Below are 21,611 nucleotides of genomic sequence, written 5' to 3'. Positions count from 1 at the left end.
GCTTGTGAGAATGACTTCCAAATGCGAGGGACAGGCACATAACAGCTTCAATAACAAGTAGCGATTTCACCAGGGCCCCAGAGCTAGACCTGGGGTCTCTGACGCATGTCCATGTCCGCTGAGAGGACTCACACACAGGGCGGTCGCCCCAGGTGGGCAGCTGTGCTGGTAGCCCGGGCAGGAGAAGCATGCCCAGACCTCGCCCGCTAACAGGGCAGGGAAGAGCCTTCCTCAGAGGCCTCACTCCAAGTCAGCCTTCCCCTCAGGTTCCCCACGAGCAAGCGTCTTCCTCCGGGTCTCCGCACGCCTTCTAGCAATTACACTTCAACACAACATGCACACCGGTCGTCAACACCACCAACAGCAACAACCAAATAAACAGCTAACTATCCTTAAGGGGAGCAACCCATCACACAATGAGAAAAATCAGACAAGGATTTAAAACCTTCATTCCACTCCACCCTTCCCGCAGCGATCAGGAGCAGAAAGCATTTGGCAACAAGAACACACCTGAGTGAGCCTGAGCACAGCACTGGTTAGCTCCCTGGTGTATCGTCATGTGCTGGTAAGGGCACGGGAGAAAACGTTTTTCTCCCCTTACGTGTCCATTATGATGTCATTTCTGTTTTATCGACTGCACATTACATTTCTTTTTGTTCACTGTAAAAATTATAATTTTCAAATGAAAAGTCAGCAACTTGGCATGTATGCTCATTCGTCACTGTCAAGGACTTTGGAAAAATAAAGATGAAAAGGAAGACAAAAAAAATCTCATTAATTTGGGCCCAGTAATTAGGACTCTGTTGTATTTTACAACAAGCTTATCTTTTTATTACTTTTGTTCAATAGAGAATCAGGAAGCTAAGAATCCCAAAAGAAATATTCAAGTGAAATAAGATTAACAAGTATGTTAAAGAATTCTAAAATCTAGTTTTACTTACAAAGTCCTTTGTGTCAGTCATATTCTGGACAAACTGGTCTCAATGTTCTCTAAACACTCACAGTATTTTCTTACCTCTCTGTCTTTGCCCATGTTAGTCTATCTTTGTAATGCCCCTCCACCTCCAACCCACATTCCTACCCTCTGAAATCCTACCCTTCTTTTTAAACCTAGCTCAAATGGTATCGCTCAATAGAACTTTCCCTCATCTCTTCTCATGCCAGAAATTCCCCCTCCTCAGCAGCCACACAAAAGGGAGACAAACAAAGCACTAACACGTGGAAAAGCCTTAGGGGAGTAGCAGTGACCCCATAAAGCCCACACTACTACCTCAGCCTCAGCTTCCCAAACCAAATGAACAGTTCTAGCACCTCTAATTCGACTTAGAGTACACAGAAAAGGGTAGGCAACGATTTATGCCAACATTGTATATTTTGGAAAGAATCCTATATAATAAAAGCCTAATATGCTAAGTGTCTGGTCCTCCAACCAATCAAAGCGTAATATGCTAATGATATGCTAAGGCCGCTCAACTGCTTGCTATGATGTGCACTGACCACCGGGGGCAAACAGTTGACCAGTCGCTATGACATGAACTGACCACCAGGGGGCAGATGCTCCAAACGGTAGGTTAGCTTGCTGCTGGGGTCCAGCTAATCGGAACCAAGTGAGATGGGTCGGACATGCCCTGGAGCCCTCCTGCGGTCCTTCCTCGGCCAGCCAACCTTCTGCATCCCTCCCCGGCCCTGATCGTGCACCGGTGGGGTCCCTCGGCCTGGCCTGTGCCCTCTCACAATCTGGGACCCTTTGGGGGATGTCGGAGAGCCAGTTTCGGCCCAATCCCACAGGCCAGGCCGAGGGACCCCACTGGTGCACAGATTTGTGCACCAGGCTTCTAGTTACACCACATGTGCATGTAGGTGTACACACATATATACAACACACACATGCAATGAAGAGATATTGATATCCTACAATACATGAGTGCTTTTAAAAAACTAAGTAGAAAAATAATTAAAAACAAACCAATAGCCCTCGCCAGTTTGGCTCAGTGGATAGAGCGTTGTGGCACCGGCAGACTGAAGGGTCCTGGGTTCAATTCCGGCCAAGGGCACATGCCCAAGTTGGGGGCTTGATCCTCAGTTGGGGGCATGCGGGAGGCAGCCAATCAATGATTCTCTCCCATCATTGATGTTTTTCTCTCTCTCTTCCCTCTCCCTTCCTCTCTGAAATCAATAAAAATACATTTAATAATAAAAAACAACAACAAAAAAGTAAACTACTGTCCTAAATTCAAAGCTAAAGTCCCTATTTCTGGGAAACAAAATCATGAGTTTAGTGTCTGTAAGAGCATTTGGAGAAGCTTGGGACTGATTAGTCACATGTTTTATTTAGAAAGGTTAGGGTTATTATTCACAGTAAAGGAAACACTGATTATCTTAATTCTAAAATATATTTTTATTGATTTCAGAGAGGAAGAGAGAGGGAGAAAAAGATAGAAACATCAATGATGAGAGAGAATCATTGATCAGCTGCCTCCTGCATGCCCTACACTGGGGATGGAGCCCACAACCCGGGCATGTGCCCTGACCAGAATCGAACCATAACCTCCTGGTTCATAGGTCAACGCTCAACCACTGAGCCATGCTGGCTGGGCTGATTGTCTTAATTCTAAATTCAAAACTATTCAAAGAGCTTTGTGAACTGCAGTAAATCAACCAGCCAACCATACAGAACTCTAATTCCATCATCTCTAGTGGAACATTTTTAAAAATATGTATTTTATTGATTTTTTACAGAGAGGAAGGGAGAGGGATAGTTAGAAACATCGATGAGAGAGAAACATCTGTCAGCTGCCTCCTGCACGCCCCCTACTGGAGATGTGCCTGCAACCAAGGTACATGCCCTTGACCAGAATCGAACCTGGGACCTTTTAGTCCTCAGGCCGACGCTCTATCCACTGAGCCAAACCGGTTAGGGCATGGAATATTTTTAAAGGAATAGAAGGGCCACATCTACTGCTATACCCAACACTCCAAGCTACTAAAAGGAAGCTCAGCTCTGGCAGGTGTGGCTCAGCTGGTTGAGCACCGTCCCGGGCACCAAAAGGTTGCCGATGGGTTCCTGGTCAGGGCGCAGGCCCGATGGCAGGCTCGATCCTCACAGAAGCAGCAGATGGGTGTTGTGCTCTTATCATTGGTTTAGGCCAGCCGTGGGCAAACTACGGCCCGCGGGCCGGATCCGGCTGTTCTATCCGGTTCTCTTGCTCTCCCCTCCGCTCCTTTACTTTGAATTTATATTAGTTCACACAAACACTCCATCCATGCTTTTGTTCTGGCCCTCCGGTCCAGTTTAAGAACCCATTGTGGCCCTCGAGTCAAAAAGTTTGCCCACCCCTGGTTTAGGCTAAAGACTTTAGAAGTCAAAGGTGCTTATCCATAGCTACTCATTATTTCATCTAGCAGATTTTATTAAGTGCCTATCAAGTGTAAGTCACTTGCCCTAATCGGTTTGGCTCAGTGGATAGAGCGTCGGCTTGCAGACTGAAAGGTCCCAGGTTCGATTCCGGTCAAGGGCATGTACCTTGGTTGCGGGCACATCCCCAGTGGGGGGTGTGCAGGAAGCAGCTGATAGATGTTTCTCTCTCATCGATGTTTCTGACTCTCTATCCCTCTCCCTTCCTCTCTGTAAAAAATCAATAAAATATATATTTTTTTAAAAAAAGTGTAAGTCACTGTTCTACATTCAGTATTAAGATATACTGGATAGACAGATAAAAGCTCTATTCACATTTAATGGTGCAGACTGATAATAAATTTAAAACAAATATATACTAGTTCCCATATATATACTGGGAAGTGGTAGGAACACAAATTAAACAAACCATGAGAACGAGCCTACGTGATTTTGGGGTAAGGGTGTTCCTTTTAGAAAGGGAGGCAGTGGAGTCAGAGAAACCAAGTGTCTATCTTGAGATCTAGGTAGAGTTAACTGATGCGGAGGCACACGTGAGTCTAGCCTGTTCCAGGAACAGAAAACTGGTCCATGTAGCTGGGACACAAAAAGAGTTGTGGGAGCAGATGAGGTCAGAGACGCCAGCCAGAGCCACATCATGTAGGGTTTCAGATGCCTAAGGGAAGAGTGTAGATTTTATGTGAGGTATAGCAGACAGCCATTGGAGAGATGTACGCACAGAAGGGATTTATGTTTTTGAAGGGTGACTGGCTTTGGTATAGACGAAGGACTGTTCCAGTACAAACAGATGCTTAGTAAGAGTAACTTGATGGTAGATATTTAGGGTAGTCAAACACAGCTTATTTGCTTTAACTTGAAATTCAATAATGGGTGGCTCCGAGCACCGAACCCTATCTCCTACCCAAGAAAACAAGGAAGGTGCCACTGGACTTCAAAATATCTCCTCTGCTACCGGCTGGCCCCTAAGAAAGTACAGCAGCCCCGCCCTCTTCACAGGGAACACATCCCAAGACCCCCAGCGGGTGCCCGAAGGCAGATCGCACCGGATCCTGTATGCTGGGTTTTCCTACACATACATTCCTATTATCAAGTCTAATTTATAAATCAGGCACAGTAAGAGATGAACAATAACTACTAACAAAAAAGAACAAGTACAACAACATACTGTAGTAACGGTTATGTGAATGTGGTCTCCCTCTCCTCCCTCCCTTTCCGGTAACTTGTCTATTATCAGCCTAAACCTAGTCCGCAGTCTGTATGGCCATCCCTTACTTGCAGTCATTGGCTGGTGTCCGTCCTTTCAGGAGATCCCTCACGGAAGTCTTCGTGTTGGCTCGGTGCTTTCCGGTGCAACGCACTGCCATCAGCTGAAACACACTTTCTGCTCATGTCTTCCACCCACAAGTTCAATGCCTTTTCCATCTTATCTAAGCACTTAATCTCGCACTGCGGCCATAACGTTGGCCGCTTAAGGTACAAGAGCAAAATTAACACAAATTTCTGTTTCCTACTTGCAATTTCACAGGTGGAAAAATGTGTTCTTACTGTAGATCTTAGCAACATCATCATACGATTTGTTTTTAAAATATATTTTATTGGTATTTTACAGAGAGGAAGGGAGAGGGATAGAGAGCTAGAAACATCGATGAGAGAGAAACATCGATCAGCTGCCTCCTGCACACCCCCCACCGGGGATGTGCCCACAACCAAGGTACATGCCCTTGACCAGAATCGAACCCGGGACCCTTCAGTCCGCAGGCCGACGCTCTATCCACTGAGCCAAACCGGTTTCGGCATCCTACGATTTTTTTTCTTTCCTATGAAGTTGAGAACTTTCCCCTTTTCACGTAAGGGAAGCCTTTTACTGCTTCTCTTTGGCGTATCTGAGCTGCCAACCTCACTACTCTCGCACTCAGCGTTCGTTACTAAGTCCAATAAGGGCTCCTCGCACAGAAGCACTGCGACGCGGCCAGGTGACGAACGGGCAGAGCCAACCACAGCATGGGTACTCTGGACAAAGGGACGTTTCACCTCTCCGGCGGCAGAGAGTGACATCTCATCCACTCCTCAGAACGGTGCAGAATGGACCACATGTGAATTGTGACTTCTGGGATTTCCCATGTACTATTTCCGACGGCAGCTGGCTGGGGGGGACTGAGACCACCGGTACCTGAAACCATGGAAAGTGAAACCATGGCTGGGAGCGGGGGACTGCTGCGTTCGTTCGATCCAAATGAAGGAACAAGAGTTCTGAGACCGTCTGAGAGTTCTGAGAGCTCTAAGAGAAGCACATTTTTCTTGCTAACCTCCCACCTTCCCACTGGCAGGTCTAAAATCAGAAGGACAGCCTCCAACATGTCCCCTAAAAGAGGCTTGAATTACAGCGAAGTCTCTATAATTTGCACCTACTAACTTGTCATTTCCCTCTTTAGTTAATGTAAAGAAATGAAATCTTAGCTCCTTTAAAAATACTTAATAAGGTGACTTACGTTGTAAATAAGATTAAAAAAGAAATAGTTTAACCTGTAGACTTTAAAATCTGTAAAAAACACCTATTTACAAATCAACCTTGGATAAACCAACTGGACATCAATCTTATCATTGTTGTTTCCTTCTAAGCACTTCCTTAGGACCCTAGTTCAAATGACCATAGATACGTCAAAGCAAAAAATTACATACTGCTTTTAAGATACTATATTCCATATTTTTCACTAGTTTATGGGACCATCCTTTTTTTTTTACTTTAAACTACTAAAGCAAACATTATTAACCTAAGAAAAGAAAATAACATAATCATACCTCCACTTTAATTCTCTTCGGGGATAATTCATCTCGTTCTCCACATTTTGACCTGAGGGGAATGGGGGAGAGAGAAAAACTTGAGAAGGTAAGAAATTTTATTCTAGAGACATCTTAATCTATAAACTGCCACCAAAACATGTAACCCTGAAACCTGACACCAAAAATAAGACCTGCATGACGAACACTGAAATGAGGAAAACTAGATTTTTCATTTCTAAATTAACACTGAAATATGCAGATGCAATTATATTACACATTTTTGAAGACCACCACTTAGAATTCCCCACACAGAAGGTACTCAATAAGTATGTAATGATTATCCCATAATGAGGATGGTATTCCATAATATCCCTTTATGGGTCAGTAGAAACAATGTAGGACAAAATGACATCAATGGCCATTTAAGATGAATACTTGAAGCTACATGAGATTAAAATGCTTTTTATCCACCTACCGACACAGCAATGCACTTCCCTTGACCTAGAGATCTCTCTGCTGGGACCCAGCCCTCAGAGGCCCTCCACATGCCTGAGCTACTGCTGCCACTGAAACTGTGGTGAGCCATCAATGCTGGTACACTTCCACGTAAAACGGGTGGGGAACTTCTGGCCCGTGGGCCGCATGAGGCCCGAGAAATCATTTGGCCTGGCCCTGCCAAGGCACTGGGGTGAGTTAATTAAATGTATGACCAAAGCCCTGACCGGTTTGGCTCAGCGGATAGAGCGTCGGCCTGCGGACTGAAGGGTCCCAGGTTCGATTCCGGTCAAGGGCATGTACCTGGGTTGCGGGCACATCCCCAGTGGGGGGCGTGCAGGAGGCAGCTGATCGATGTCTCTCTCTCATCGATGTTTCTAACTCTCTATCCCTCTCTCTTCCTCTCTGTAAAAAATCAATAAAAAATATATTTTAAAAAAATGTATGACCAAAATTAGCAAGCTAATTTTTAAGTTGATAATTTTGTATGGCCCACAAATGATGTTATAAATGTCCAAATGGCCCTGGGCAGAAAAAAGGTTCCCCACTCCTGATATAAAAGATGTTAAAATGTCAAAAACATAAACTGCAGAATAAATAAAATAAGATATGCATAATGTTATTTACTGAGGTATTATTTATAATGAAAAAGACTAGAAACAACTCAAGTATCCGTCAATAGGGGACTGGGTAAATGAATCATGATACATCAATGTAAAAAATACTGAGGAAGATGTATATGTACTAATATGTATAGAGAAAGATCTCCAAGACATCCTATATAACAAAAGCCTAATATGCTAAGTGTCCGGTCATCTGTTCAACCAATCAAAGTGAAATATGCTAATGATATGCTAAGGCCGCTCAACCCACTCACTATGATGTGCACTGACCACCAGGGGGCAGACACTCCGACCAGTAGATTAGCTTGCTGCTGGGGTCCGGCAGATTTAGACTGAGCGAGATGGGCCAGACACACCCTGGAGCCCTCCTGCCATCCCTCCCTGGCTGCCCCGATTGTGCACCTCGGCCTGGCCTGCACCCTGGCTGAGGGACCCCACGGGCCTCTGGTGTTAAAATAAGAGCAAAATACAGAATAATGTAGACACATGCTACCTATTGTGTGTATTTTTTTAAAAAGGTGAAAATGAGAAACTACATTTATATTTTTTTGCATGTACATAAACAAACTGCAAGGATAAAAAAAAAAAACATTTAAAAAGCTACTACATTGAGGAGAAAAACACGGTAAAATGAGACAGGAATGGGAGTGCAACTTTTTTGTGTTCCCTATTTACATAGTTTTGTCTTCTAAATTATGTACAAGTGTTATGTATTTTGAAATATATTTAACTTAAAAAAGAAATACAAATACTACAAAAAAACAGCTAAAAAACAGCTGAAAGCAGTTGCCTCTGGGAGCCATAATAAGAAGGGGAAAGGGAGAAAGGGGTGAGCAGAACTGCTGAGTTTCACTGTAAACCTCGTGCACTATATGACTTCTTAAACCATGGACACGTATTACTTTGATTAAAGAAAATTATTTAAATCCATCAGAAGGAAAATTTTGTATCATACAGTAAAGAAAATTAAAAAATCGCTAAGTCAGCTCTTGATTAGCCAACTCCAAAAAAAAAAGAAATCTTGTAAGTAACCCTATAATATTGCTGTATATTCTTACCCTGTTCATTTAGTCTGCATAATTTCAGTTGTTATCCCTGCAAATATGTGAGCTCCCGTGGTGGGAAACGCTCCGAGTTAGGAAAAGCAATGGCAACGACAACAATGCCTGTGAGGGGGTTTTCAAACGTGGAGGCGGGTCGTTTGAATTCCAAGGCTCCATCCCCAGAGACTGATTTATCCGGGCCGGGCAGGGTGCTGAGGATGCGGCTTTTCAGCACAGGCTCCATCACTGTCACGTGGGTGGCCATCTGCAAGCATGCAGCAGCGGGCATGCACCAGGGATGGGCCTGGGAACCAGGGACCACGTGGAACTGAGGGGGCAAAGCTGAGGGGTACGACACCCACAGTACTCAGAGTTCAGGTGAGGAGTGTTCACATTACATGTGAGAGCCATCATTGTTTTGTAACATTAGTTGTTTTCTTTTCCAAACACATGTTCCATATTCCACCTGCTAGTAATAAAAGTATCTTCCAATTTCCCTTAAATCCTGGTCAATGGATTCTTTTTACTTATTCAGCTAATCTCAAACGCCTTGCAAGAGAAACTAATCTGCTTCTTCCTCGGAGTTCAGTTTCATATAGTAAGTGGTGTACAAATTCATCTGTAAATGCTGACTGACTGAACCCCATCCTCACACTCACAACCCAAGCATCTGCATGAGAGAATGTCTAAAACCCACCGGAACAACGTCACAGTGCTAGGGAACTACTGTTTTTAAGAAAGACAAAACAGAATTAAACAAAACAACAAAAAACACTGGCAATGTTTTTTGTTTTGTTTTGTTTTAATGTTTTTACTGATTTCAGAGAGGAAGAGAGAGGGAGAGAGAGATAGAAACAACAATGATGAGAGAAAATCACTGATCGGCTGCCTCCTGCAGCCCCACACGGGGGATCGAGCCTGCAATCCAGGCACGTGCCCTGATCGGGAATCAAACCATGACCTTCTGGTTTGAAGGCTGACACTCAACCACTGAGCCGCACCAGCCGGGCTGGCAATGCTGTGAAAAGTCACTTTACTACTTAATTCTATAGAACTATAACCACTGTTTCAGAAATGCTCATTATGTACCATCAGATGGTTGGTATTTCAGCCTCTACTTCTCTCCAACAATGCAAAAGTGCTGCCCGTGGGTTAAACTTACTTGGTGGCTCTGTAAGTGTATTTATAGGTGACTTCTCGAGAAATCTGCCTCGCCAGCGCAAACAGCTCATCCCTTCTGGTCAGGAGGGCGTTATCCTTCACACAGAGCTGAGCAGCCGCTTCGTTAACCGTGAGCTGCACATCAAAATAGTTTTTAAAATGAGAAACATTTGTGTTTCAGTTTATCGACATATAAGACATCTCGCTTAAGAATAGACTCTAAGCATGTCATATCATTCTATAATGAAATCAGATTTTATAAAAAAAATCATGAAGGTCTTTATTCCTAATTAGTCCGAATGCCCAATTTCCAAAGAAAATCCAGCATCTATCATCTCTCAGAACTCAAAGTAGTCAATAGTCACTGTAGGTTTACCTGTTTACGTGCTTTATTTATTTTTGGTCAGGTGTGAGAGTTTATGGGAAATAAGCAAAATCAAAATAAAAAGTAATGCCGAAACCAGTTTCGCTCAGTGGATAGAGCGTCGGCCTGCAGACTCAAGGGTCCCGGGTTCGATTCCAGTCAAGGGCATGTACCTTGGTTGCGGACACATCCCCAGTGGGAGGTGTGCAGGAGGCAGCTGGTCGATGTTTCTCTCTCATCGATGTTTCTAGCTTTCTATCCCTCTCCCTTCCTCTCTGTAAAAATATCAATAAAATATATATAAAAAAAATAAAAAATAAAAAGTAAAAGATGTCCTACAGCTCATTTTCCTTACGAAAAACCAAGGGATTTGACTATGTGATAAGGTGATAATATTCCCCTAACTAAAAGTGCGTATACATGGTCTAGAAGATTTTTTCTCAATGTGAACTGACATAAAAATTCCTGAAGGAATAAAAATTAAATGATTTTAGTTAAATATCTACCAAATCACTTAGAATAGTTATCACAAATTAGGACTACAATGGAAAAGCAAGGTCTTAGAGTCGCTGAGAGTCACCTAATTCTATTTTTCTACCTCATAAACATTGCCAATACAGAGTTACTAGTCGACCAAACACCCTGTAGTAATATTTAAAACAGCAAATGTTATCCAAAACTCAAAACCTGTAATTGTTTCATAAGCTAGAAAAATTGTTTTCACATAATTTGTCAATTTAAATAGATGTAGGGAATTGCCAAGGGTTAATATTAGACTTATTTTAAAAGCAAGAAATGGACTCATTCAAGGCATGAGTGGGGGCAAAAAGAGAATAGGATTTGCAGGCAGACAGGTCTGAGGTAAGTTCTGCTCCGTCACTCCCCAGCTGTGGGATTTTGGACACGTAAAAACGCAGAGCCTCAGTTTTCTCAGGGCCCAACAGGGACAGGTCGCCACCTCCAAGGTCAAGGCATCAACAGGAGGTAAATGAGTATGCCCAACCAAAGAAAATAACTTTCCAATATGAACTGAAAACAATGTTCTAGCATTCCTTCCATCACCCTACCAGGAACTGAGAAAGACAAACATAACGTTCTTCGTTATAGAATTCAGGCTCCAATAAACCAAAAAGGTAGACTGAACTTTCTAGGCCCTCAAGGAGTTTTCTGGTAAAAGCCGAGGCTAGAGAAATAACTACAGCTCAGACCAAGTTGTAGGAAGAAGATGATCATCAAACTTCCCCATCGAAAATGTATTTTCTGTCCTTGTTTTATAGATTACATGCTCCCAGGCACTAATAATGAAATCAACAACGATTCTATTTTTAAAAAACGATACAAATACTCCCAAACAGTAGTCGCAGACTGGATCACAATGCTAAATTTTTTAAATTCTAAGTTTCTAATTTTGTTAAAGTATGAAATAAGATATTCTCCCTAATTGTTTTACTTACTCCTCCGCTTCCTCTTTTCGTGGATAAAAATACCCAAATTCCATTCATAACTTCATGTAAAAAATTTCTTAAACTTAGCTTTCTATAATAACCAGACTTAAAAACTCTCTCTGCTGGGAGTTAAAATTATAACCTTTAACAATCAAATGACTGTGACTTTGGGTTCAATGTTGTCCGCAAAAAATGCTAGGTGAATGCTGGGTGACAGGGAGGCTCAACGGCAATCAAGACTTTCGTGTCCAGCACACAGAGAGCTAGGTACCATGACTGGCCCCTCTCCCCTCCCAGATAACTAAAATTTCTGGATAAAGTAGAGGGGAAGGACATGACCTTAAATACATCAGTGGGCCCGTAAAACAGTGAGGACGGTTCAGGTCCAAATGAATGAAGACAGTACTCAAAGGAGTACATTAGCGACCGTTACTAAACCAGATGAACTTGAACTTCAACTTTCACAGCTCGTGGGGCTGGTGAGAGCGGAGGGAAGGGTGGTGAGAGGAAAAGTGAGTGCGGAGGGAACACCCAGGACCCATCAAAGGTGAGGAGTTAAGACCTCCCCTCCATAAAGCTGAAATCACTAAGCACTATACACCCAATGTAAGGCTGACTTGGAGCTACACCTGCACCCCCAGGGACAGGGCAGGGGAAATTACCGGCCTTGAACCTTGTTACTGAGTGGGAGAGAACAGCCATGTCCCTGAGGTTTCCTGACCTCAAATCAGCCCTCATATTTCAGCCCTAATTCACACGACGGAGGCTGTGATTTTGTTTTCACAGGGTCCCAGAGTTGTAGGGTGCAGAGTACAGATGCCTGGTACAATCAAAAGCAAATAACCTCGAGGAGAATCCATTTTCCTCCGAGGCCTCAAAACATTCCCACACTTCCAAGAAAAATGAGTTCATAGACAGAAATCATAAAACATCAAAAAAAACAAAACAAAAACACAAAACACAAAAAAACCCCAAAGCATCTAAAGCAAAAACCAGGAGAAACAACAGATAACAGGATCAGACCCTTAAAGACTTCATTTAAAGAAACAAAAGTTGAAAATATGCCTAAAGGGTACGATAGTAAAACAAACAAACAAACCAACAGGAAAACTGAGAAATCAGAAGGAGAGAAGAAATGGGGGCAGAGGCAAGCAGACAATAGCCAGGTAACCATTAACTTCTAAACACAGAAAAGAAAACCGAAAGCCCAGGAAACGGTATCTTCAATCACTCAGGGAAAGTAACTGACAATGTAGACACCCAGGGTAAATGTCAGTCACTCAGGGAAAGTAACTGACAATGTAGACATCCAGGATAAATGTCAGTCACTCAGGGAAAGTAACTGACAATGTAGAGCACCCAGGGTAAATGTCAGTGAAGAATCAGGGCAGCCCTGGCCAGTGTGGCTCGGTCGGAGTTTCGTCCCTACACGGAGAGGCTGGAGGTTCAATTCCCACTCGGGACATGTACCTAGGTTGAGGATTTGGGAGAGCAATCAATCTATGTTGCTCTTTGACATCGATGTTTCTCTCTTTCTCCCCCCTCCTCTCACTCGAAAGAGTCAATAAGCATGTCCTGGGGTGAGGATTCAAAAAATAATAATAATCAGGGCAAAATAAAAATAATTTCTAGTGGGATGGGGAAGGACAGAGTTTGCCACCAGCAGACATTCATTAAGGAAATTCTACATGATGCACTTCAGGCTAAAATAAACTTATTCCAGATGGCCAATCTGATATGAAGAGTTGGGAAGGGGAAGAGATACAAAACAATTCAATGGAAATAAATTCAAATATTAGTCACTATAATAAATGTAAATGGACCAAATGTTCTAGTTAAAACATAAACAATATAAGACTGGATTTAAAAACAACAACAACAACTATTGGTATTTATAAGAGATGTCTCTAAAACATGGATTAGGAACGACTGAAAAGTAAAAGGAGAGAAAGAAGATCTAACAAGCAATTACTAACAAAAAGAAAGCACATGTATCTATATTAATATCAAAGAAAATAAATTTTAAAGCAAAATGCATTATTAAAGATTAATAAGGTTACTGCACAATACAAAGAGAAATAGACAACTCCATAATCACAGTAGGTGACTTTAACACACAACTCTCAGTTATTGTCAGAGCAAGTAAAAAAAAAAAGACTAGAAAGTTTGAATAACAGAGTTGATAAGCTTGTTAAAACAAATACAGAACCCTCTATCACAACTGCAGAAATACATAAAAACACTCACTACATATGGGCCACAACTAAAATCTCCACAAAAGTTACAGGCTTGGCAGCATTCAAACCATGTTCTCTGACTACAATGTAATTCAGTTAGAATCATTAGGAAAAATAATAACCTATCAGAATTTCAAATAATGCTAATACAATAAATAGTAAGAATTTATAGCCTTAATTGCTTACTGAGAAAAGAAGAAGAGTTGGACATTAATGAACTAAGCACACAACTTAAATTAGGAAAGAACAATAAAATAAACTGTTAGAAAATAGAACTACACACACACACACACACACACACACACACACACACACACACACACGGCACAACTAAGAATATCAACTAAGCCAAAAGCTGCTCCTTCAAAAAGACTGAGTTGGAGAGCTTTTTTTTGTTGTTTTTGATAAAAGGTCAGATAGAAAATATTTTGACTTTACAGGCCAAAGAGTCTGTTACAATTACTGAACTCTGGCATCGCAGCTCAAAAGCAGCCACAGATTTAAACAAACCAGAGGCCCGGTGCACGGGTTCGTGCACCGGTGGGGTCCCTCGGCGTGGCCTGTGGGGATCAGGCGGAAACCGGCCGTCCAACGCCGCCTGCTGCTCCTGCTCGTCTTGGCCCCACTGCGCCTGCTGTCAGTCCCGACTGGGAGAGGCTCACGCCACCGCCATAGCGGCGCTCGCCAGCCGTGAGCCCTGCCTCTGGCGCCCGTCGGTCAGCTGAGTGGCGCTCTCGCTGTGGGAGTGCACTGACCACCAGGGGCACCTCCTGCATCGAGTGTCTGCCCTCTGGTGGTCAGTGCGTGTCATAGTGACCGGTCCTCTGGTTGCTTAGGCTTTTATATGTATAGACTAGAGGCCCGGTGCACGAAATTCACACACGGAGGGGGGTGTCCCTCAGCCCAGCCTGCACCCTCTCCAATCTGGGACCCCTCGAGGGATGTCCGACTGCCCATTTAGGCCCGATCCTGACAGGCAGTCGGACATCCCTCTCACAATCCAGGACTGCTGGCTCCCAACTGCTCGCCTGCCTGCCTTCCTGATTGCCCCTAACCGCTTCTGCCTGCCAGCCTGATCACCCCCTAACCACTCCCCTGCCAGCCTGATTGATGGCTAACTGCTCCCCTGCCAGCCTGTTTGCCCCTAACTGCCCTCCCCTGCAGGCCTGGTCACACCTAGCTGCCCTTCCCTGCAGGCCTGGGTCCCCCCAACTGCCCTCCCCTGCAGGCCTGGTCACCCCCAACTGCCCTTTCCTGCAGGCCCGGTTGCCCCCAACTTCCCTCCTCTGCAGGCTTGATCGCCCCCAACTGCCCTCCCTTGCAGGCCTGGTCCCTCCCAACTGCCCTCCCCTGATGGCCTGATCGCCCCCAACTGCCCTCCCTTGCAGGCCTGGTCCCTCCCAACTGCCCTCCCCTGGTGGCCATCTTGTGGTGGCCATCTTGTGTCCACATGGGGGCAGGATCTTTGACCACATGGGGGCAGCCATCTTGTGTGTTGGAGTGATGGTCAATTTGCATATTACTCTTTTATTAGATAGGATAGGTATGGCTATGTTCCAATAAAAGTTTATCTGTAAAATCAGGAGGTGGGCCAGATTTGGGCCACAGGCTCTAGTTTGCAGCTGCCTGGAAAGATTAATAAAATTGACAAATCTCTGGCATGACTGGTCAGAGGGAAAATACTTAAGTGTACAAATAATACTAGGTCTTAAAAATTATAAGCAACTATATGCTAGTGAGTTTGAAAACTTAGCTGAAATAAACATATTCTTAGAAAAATGTGACTCACTAAAAGTGACTCAAAAAGAAACAGACTACCCTAAAAGTCCTATACTCCATTTTTATACACGATCAAAAGGAAATGGCTAACATTTTTTGTTTTGTTTTGTTTTTTAATCCTCACTCAAGGAGTAAGGATATTTTTTTCTTTGATTTTTAGAGAGAGTGGAAGGGAGGGGGGAGGGGTAAGAGGGAGAGAGGGAGAGAGAGAGAAACATTGATGTGAGAGAGACACATCGACTGATTGTCTCCCACATGCTCCCTGACCCAGGGGGCAGGGATCGATCCCAAAACCCAGGTACGTGCCCTTGACTGGGAATCGAACCCACAACCCTCTGGTGCGTGGGCCGACACTCTAACCACTTAGCAAGGCTGGCCAGAGCTGTTTTTAAGAATTAGATGCTGAAATCTGTCCATTCTAAGCTGAGAGTTCAGAATAAAGTATCATAACTTACTAATAAATGTGGTCCGGTCTGTGGGGTTCCCAGATTCAGCATTCTCCCTCTGTCAAAACTAAGATTATTGAACTGCTCTGGAACACTCAGCCTTGACTTCTCAGCACTACAATGGAAACGGACCTAAACGTGGCACCCTCATCCTGGTCTTAATCATGTGCTTAGCACTCCAATTCCTGTAAAAGTTCCACCAGATCTACACCTTACCCACTGATTCTGTCTCCATGCCCCTCTCTCCTTCCTGTCTCGGAGTTCCAGAGCCCGCTGGCTGGGAGCTGCGATCTGCTGACAAACATTCTATCATGCCACGTTGGCTACCTACTTGTATTTCTGAATATTACAAGCTCCTGCCTTCTCTGCTGCCTTGCTCTTCCCAGCCTGTAGTTTGCCCCTCTTCCTCTACCCCGGATTTAAGATCTGACACACACTGACCATGCAGCTGACCACATACCCTGCTGGCACGTTTTTGGATGGATGGAACACTGCCTGCCCGGACTTCTTTCTAGTACTGCTTCTGGGTTCATGCCTTACGCCAATAATTAGTGTGGTTCTAAGCCTCAGTCCCTCACACTATCTTCATGGTCCGACTCCTATAAACCAGGCCATACCTAGCCAGTTCCTAAGTCAGCACTGATTATTTAGCTTATAAAAAAAGTATTTATAACAATGATTCATTCCATAATTATGGGAGTTGAAAAAAATCTTTTCACATGCAGATAACCTCATTTTCATCCACCTGAAAGATTAAAAGAACATTGTCCTTAGGGTTTATATGAAAAAAAACCCTCTCAGAAATACTACCAACAGTGAATAAATAATAAATCATATGTTTCCTTATTTGGAAATTGAGGACCAACTAGTAATATTCGTCAATCTTAGGAATTTAGAAAAATTAAAAAAAATGTTTTTTTATTGTTTTGATTTTATTTATTTTATTGTTAATCTTCACCCAAGGATATTTTTCCATTGGTTTTTAGAGAGGGGGGAGAGACAGAGAGAAACATCGAAGAGAGAGAGACACATCAATTGGTTGCCTCCTTAATGTGCCTCTAACTAGGGCCGGAATCGAGCCTACACCTGAGATAAGTGACCTTGACTGGAATTGAACCTCGGACCCTTCAGTCCACAGGACAATGCTCTATCCACTGAGCCAAACTGGCTAGGGCAAAATCGTTCTTATTTTAAACAGTCAAGTGAAAAAATGTGAAATTATCATAATATCTAAAAGGCACACTTAATAGTACTTTCTTTTAATTCCCTCAGGATATAACAACGTCCACCACGCTTTTGAATGGTTACTACTTTGAAAAAAAATTCTGATTTATAAACGTCTCTCCTGAACTATAATATTGGATCAGATTCATATACTAGAGTTGCAAGTAACTAGTGGTTTAAGTTTCAAAAACACAAGTCCCATTTTCCAAGCCCTCACCCCACATCTCAGCCTACTAGCATTCATTTTAAGTGTCCCCTTATTTTGGGAAAACCACCACGGTTTTATTACTTAAATACCATCTGTACCTCTTTATCTAAAGAAGCAAACAGCCCCTTAGCAAAGCCAAGTGTGAAATTATTCGTTTTGGGTATTTTAAAAATAGGTTATACTGGGTTCTTTTTTAAAAATGTGAGGTCAATTTGGTTTATTAAAATCATCTCTTTAACATACTTCTGCTCCGATAAAAAATACAGGTCTTTTAACGAAACTTGGTGTTTCATCTGCTATGTTTTAAAGACTATGAAAACTGGATTAATCATGAACTAAAATTGCCATAAACAAGTTCTGCTCTTTGTTTTCTAATACTGACAACCATAATAGCCTTTTAATAGGCTCTTTCATTGGTTCACAGCAGTGAAAGTGTCCAGGTATTTCCAAATTATAACAGTAAGTGTATTTTCTAGCTCTACTTACAAGTTCTCAAGAGTCAGTTATTGTATAGCAACAATAAGGCACAACATCTGCAAAAGGATACGCCCAAAATAGATCAAATCACAGGTTCACTGTGATAAAGTACTTTGGTTAATCAATTCTCTGATCTTAAGCTCCCATATACGTTCATATCTAAACCTGGAGAGCATTATACTAGGAGAAATAAGCTAGCCAAAGAAAGACAAGCATCACACGATCTCACTCACATGTGGAATCCAATGGATAAAATAGATCCAGAGACTTACCGTAGAAGCATGGAACAGACGGAAGAATCTCAGAGGGAAGGCAGAAAGGGGCGTGGGTGGGAAGAGATCCACCAAAGAACTTATATTCATACTAGAGGCCCCAAATTGGTGCACTGGGCGGGGCAGGGGGGAGGGTGTCCCTCAGCCCAGCCTCACCCTCTCCAATCTGGGACCCCTCGGGGGACGTCACAGGAATCAGGCCTAAACCGGCAGTCGGACATCCCTCTCACAATCCAGGACTGCTGGCTCCCAACCACTCACCTGCCAGCCTGATCACCTCCTAACCACTTCCCAGCCAGCCTGATCAACGACTAACCCAGCCTTGGGCAAACGACGGCCCGCGGGCCGGATCCAGCTGTTCTATCCGGTTCTCTTGCTCTCCCCTCCGCTCCTTTACTTTGAATTTATATTAGTTCACACAAACACTCCATCATGCTTTTGTTCCGGCCCTCCGGTCCAGTTTAAGAACCCATTGTGGCCCTCGAGTCAAAAAGTTTGCCCACCCCTGGACTAACCGCTCCCTTGCCAGCCTGATCGCCCCCAACTGCCCTCCCCTGCTGGCCTGTTCGCCCACAACTGCCCTCCCCTGCTGGCCTGTTCGCCCCCAACTGCCCTCCCCTGCTGGCCTGATCGCCCCCAACTGCCCTCCCCTGCCAGCCATCTTGTGGCCACATGGGGGAGGCCATCTTGTGTAGGGGCGTGATGGTCAATTTGCATATTACCTCTTTATTATATAGGATATGCATAAACCACGGACATAGACAATAGTGTGGTGAAGGCCTCGGAAGCAGTAGGGGTGGGGACAGAGGTCAATGGGGGAAAAAAGGGAGACATCTGTAATACTTTCAACAATAAAGATAAATTTTAAAAAATAAAGTCACTTATTTTAAAAAAGATTAGATAGTACAATTGCTGCAAATATGATTAATATACAAAAATCAGCCAATGAGAGCAATTTTTTTTAAAGTGGGAAAATTTTCATTTATAACTGTATTCTTTTTATATCTTATACTAGAGGCCCGGTACACTAAATCCATGCACTGGGGGGTGGGGGGGGGTGGGGAGGGGACCCTCAGCCTGGCCTGCACCCTCTCACAGTGTGGGATCCCTCTTGCAGTCCGGGACCCCTCACTCCTTACCACCCGCCAGCTCACTGCTCCTTACCGCTCTGCTCGCTGTTCCTCAGCGCTGCCACTGCTGCTGTGCTCGCCAGCCATGAGCCCCGCTTCTGCCTGAGCGGCACTCCCCCTGTGGGAGCACAGTGACCACCAGGGGGCAGCTCCTGCATTGAGCATCTGCCCCCTGGTGGTCAGTGCGTCATCATAGCGACCGGTTGTTCCTCTGTTCGGTCGATTTGCATATTAGAGTTTTATTATATAGGACTAGAGGCCTGGTGCATGAAATTTGTGCACGGAGGGGGGGTCCCCTCAGCCCAGCCTGCACCCTCTCCAATCTGGGACCCCTTGGGGGATGTCCGACTGCCGGTTTAGGCCCAATCCGGGGATCGGGCCTAAACCAGCAGTTGGACATCCCTCTCACAATCCGGGACCGCTCGCTCCTAACTACTCACCTGCCTGCTGGCCTGGTTGCCCCCAACTGCCCCCTTCTGCTGGCCTGGTTGCCCCTAATTGCCTCCCCACCAGCCTGGTCGCCCCCAACTGTCCCCCCCCTGCCAGCCTGGTCACCCCCAACTGCCCCCCTGCTGGCCTGGTCGCCCCCAACTGCCCCCTTGCTGGCAGGGGTGGGCAGTTGTGGGGGACCAGGCCTGCAGGGGAGGGCAGTTAGGGGTGACCGGGCCAGCAGGGGAGGGCAGTTGGGGGGGCCAGGCCTGCAGGGGAGGGCAGTTAGGGGTGACCAGGCCTGCAGGGGAGGGCAGTTAGGGGCAATTGGGCCATCCAGGGAGCAGTTATGCATCCATCAGGCTGGCAGGCAGAAGCGGTTAGGGGCAGTCAGGCAGAGGCAGGTGAGCGGTTGGAAGCCAGCAGTCCTGGATTGTGAGAGGGATGTCCAACTGCTGGTTTAGGCTTGATCTGGCCTAAATGGGTGGTCGGACATCCCTCAAGGGGTCCCAGATTGGAGAGGGTGCAGGCTGGGCTGAGGGACACCTCCGCCCCCGTGCACGAATTTCGTGCACCGGGCCTCTAGTATTGTAATAACTATGTATGGTGCCACGTGGGCACTAGAAATATTGGGGGGAACACTTTGTAAAGTATACGATTGTCTAACCACGATGCCCTACACCTAAAACTAACCGTATATAATAAAAGCGTAATATGCAAATTGACTGAATGATAAACGACCAGTCAGCGGAGGGCGGGGCCGGCGAGCAGGTGGTGCCAGGCCAGCCAAGGCGCATGCCAGCGGGCAGAGGAAGGGGAAGGGGATGGAGGGGGGGAGGGAGGCAGCAGCGACCAGGGTTGGCGGAGGGGCGATGGGGGGGGGCGGGGCTGCGCCCGCTTGCGCTATCCCCTGATCGGCCGCCCAGTCGCCTCCCGCAGAGGGAGGCCAGCGGTGGCGGCAGGGGCGGGGTGATGGGGGTGGCGCCGTCCCCTGATGGCCCACCTGGTTGCCTCCCACAGAGGGAGGCCAGCAGCAGCAGCAGTGGGGTGATGGGGGTGGTGCCGTCCCCTGATCGCCTGCCCGAACACCTCCCACAGAGGGAGGCCAGACTGCGGCCTTCAGTAGGACATGCCCTGAGGGCTCCCGGACTGTGAGAGGGCACAGGCCGAGCTGAGGGAACCCCCCCGAGCGCACGAATTTTCGTGCACTGGGCCTCTAGTACAAAATAATGCTGAATGCAAACTGTAATTGAAAACAATTTTTTTAATTTAAAATAGAATGATAAACACAATATTAGCAAAAGTGTAGAGAAATGGACACTTGCATATAATGACAGTGAAGATGTAAACTATTGCAGCTTTTAGAAGGTAATTTAGCAGTATCTACTAAAATATTAAATTTATAAATCCTTTGACCCCATAATCTTAGATGTTGGCGTATAGTCTATAGAAAAACATGCAACCCATAAATAAGGTAACTCTGTGTGTACTGACTTAAAAAATATCTAACAGTATGTTGTACTGTGTGTGCATGTTAAATTTTAAAAAGAAAGGAATTTGGAGAACAGTGTGCAAAATATGATCCCATATTTGTATATGTAAAGAAAAGAATCTCAAAGTTTACAGATTCAATCACTTGACATCCTTTGCAATAACTGATTACTTTTGCCTAAGTATATATTCTTTTTTATTGTTACAGTACAAGTCTGTACTGGGGGAAAGATCTCATGTTTCTAACATGGAATTCTGCAGCCAACGGAACATATTTTCAAACAGGGCTTATTTCTTCCTTGTAAAGGATAAATGGCTATTAAAAATTTAACTACAGAATATCTTCCTAAAGTTTTGAAAATGCATTTACTTTTCAAGCATTTGATGGGTATGTTAGGTTCTGAGGACATAAAATGAATGAGATATTCTCTCAGCCTTCACGAAACCCACATAGACTGAGAGGGACAGACCCGCGTACAAATCCTATATCTAATAAAAGAGTAATATGCAAATTGACTGTCACTCCAAAACACAAGATGGCCACCCCATGTGGTCAAAGATGGCTGCCCCATGTGGACACAAGATGGCCAC

The 21,611-nt window shown here is 44.7% G+C and overlaps 2 protein-coding genes across 4 annotated transcripts in view; one reads left to right on the top strand and one right to left on the bottom strand.

Annotated features, from left to right (window-relative positions):
- LOC308247772 (uncharacterized protein) overlaps positions 1-21,611 on the top strand; it is a 246,509-nt gene that overhangs the window by 156,311 nt on the left and 68,587 nt on the right. The window lies entirely within an intron of this gene.
- Positions 1-21,611, bottom strand: part of NAB1 (NGFI-A binding protein 1) — a 47,832-nt gene that overhangs the window by 14,057 nt on the left and 12,164 nt on the right. For both annotated transcript variants that reach the window (XM_080667521.1, XM_080667520.1), the window contains exons 3-4: positions 9,520-9,653; positions 6,215-6,266 (exon numbers count right to left, since the gene is read on the bottom strand). In XM_080667521.1, coding sequence (XP_080523647.1) covers positions 6,215-6,266; positions 9,520-9,653 — 186 coding nt within the window. The remainder of the gene's footprint in view (positions 1-6,214; positions 6,267-9,519; positions 9,654-21,611) is intronic.

Source organism: Plecotus auritus, assembly GCF_963455305.1.
Source record: "Plecotus auritus genome assembly, chromosome: 5".
In the NCBI taxonomy this organism is placed as follows: domain Eukaryota; kingdom Metazoa; phylum Chordata; class Mammalia; order Chiroptera; family Vespertilionidae; genus Plecotus; species Plecotus auritus.
This window is presented reverse-complemented; position numbering and strand designations above follow the sequence as displayed.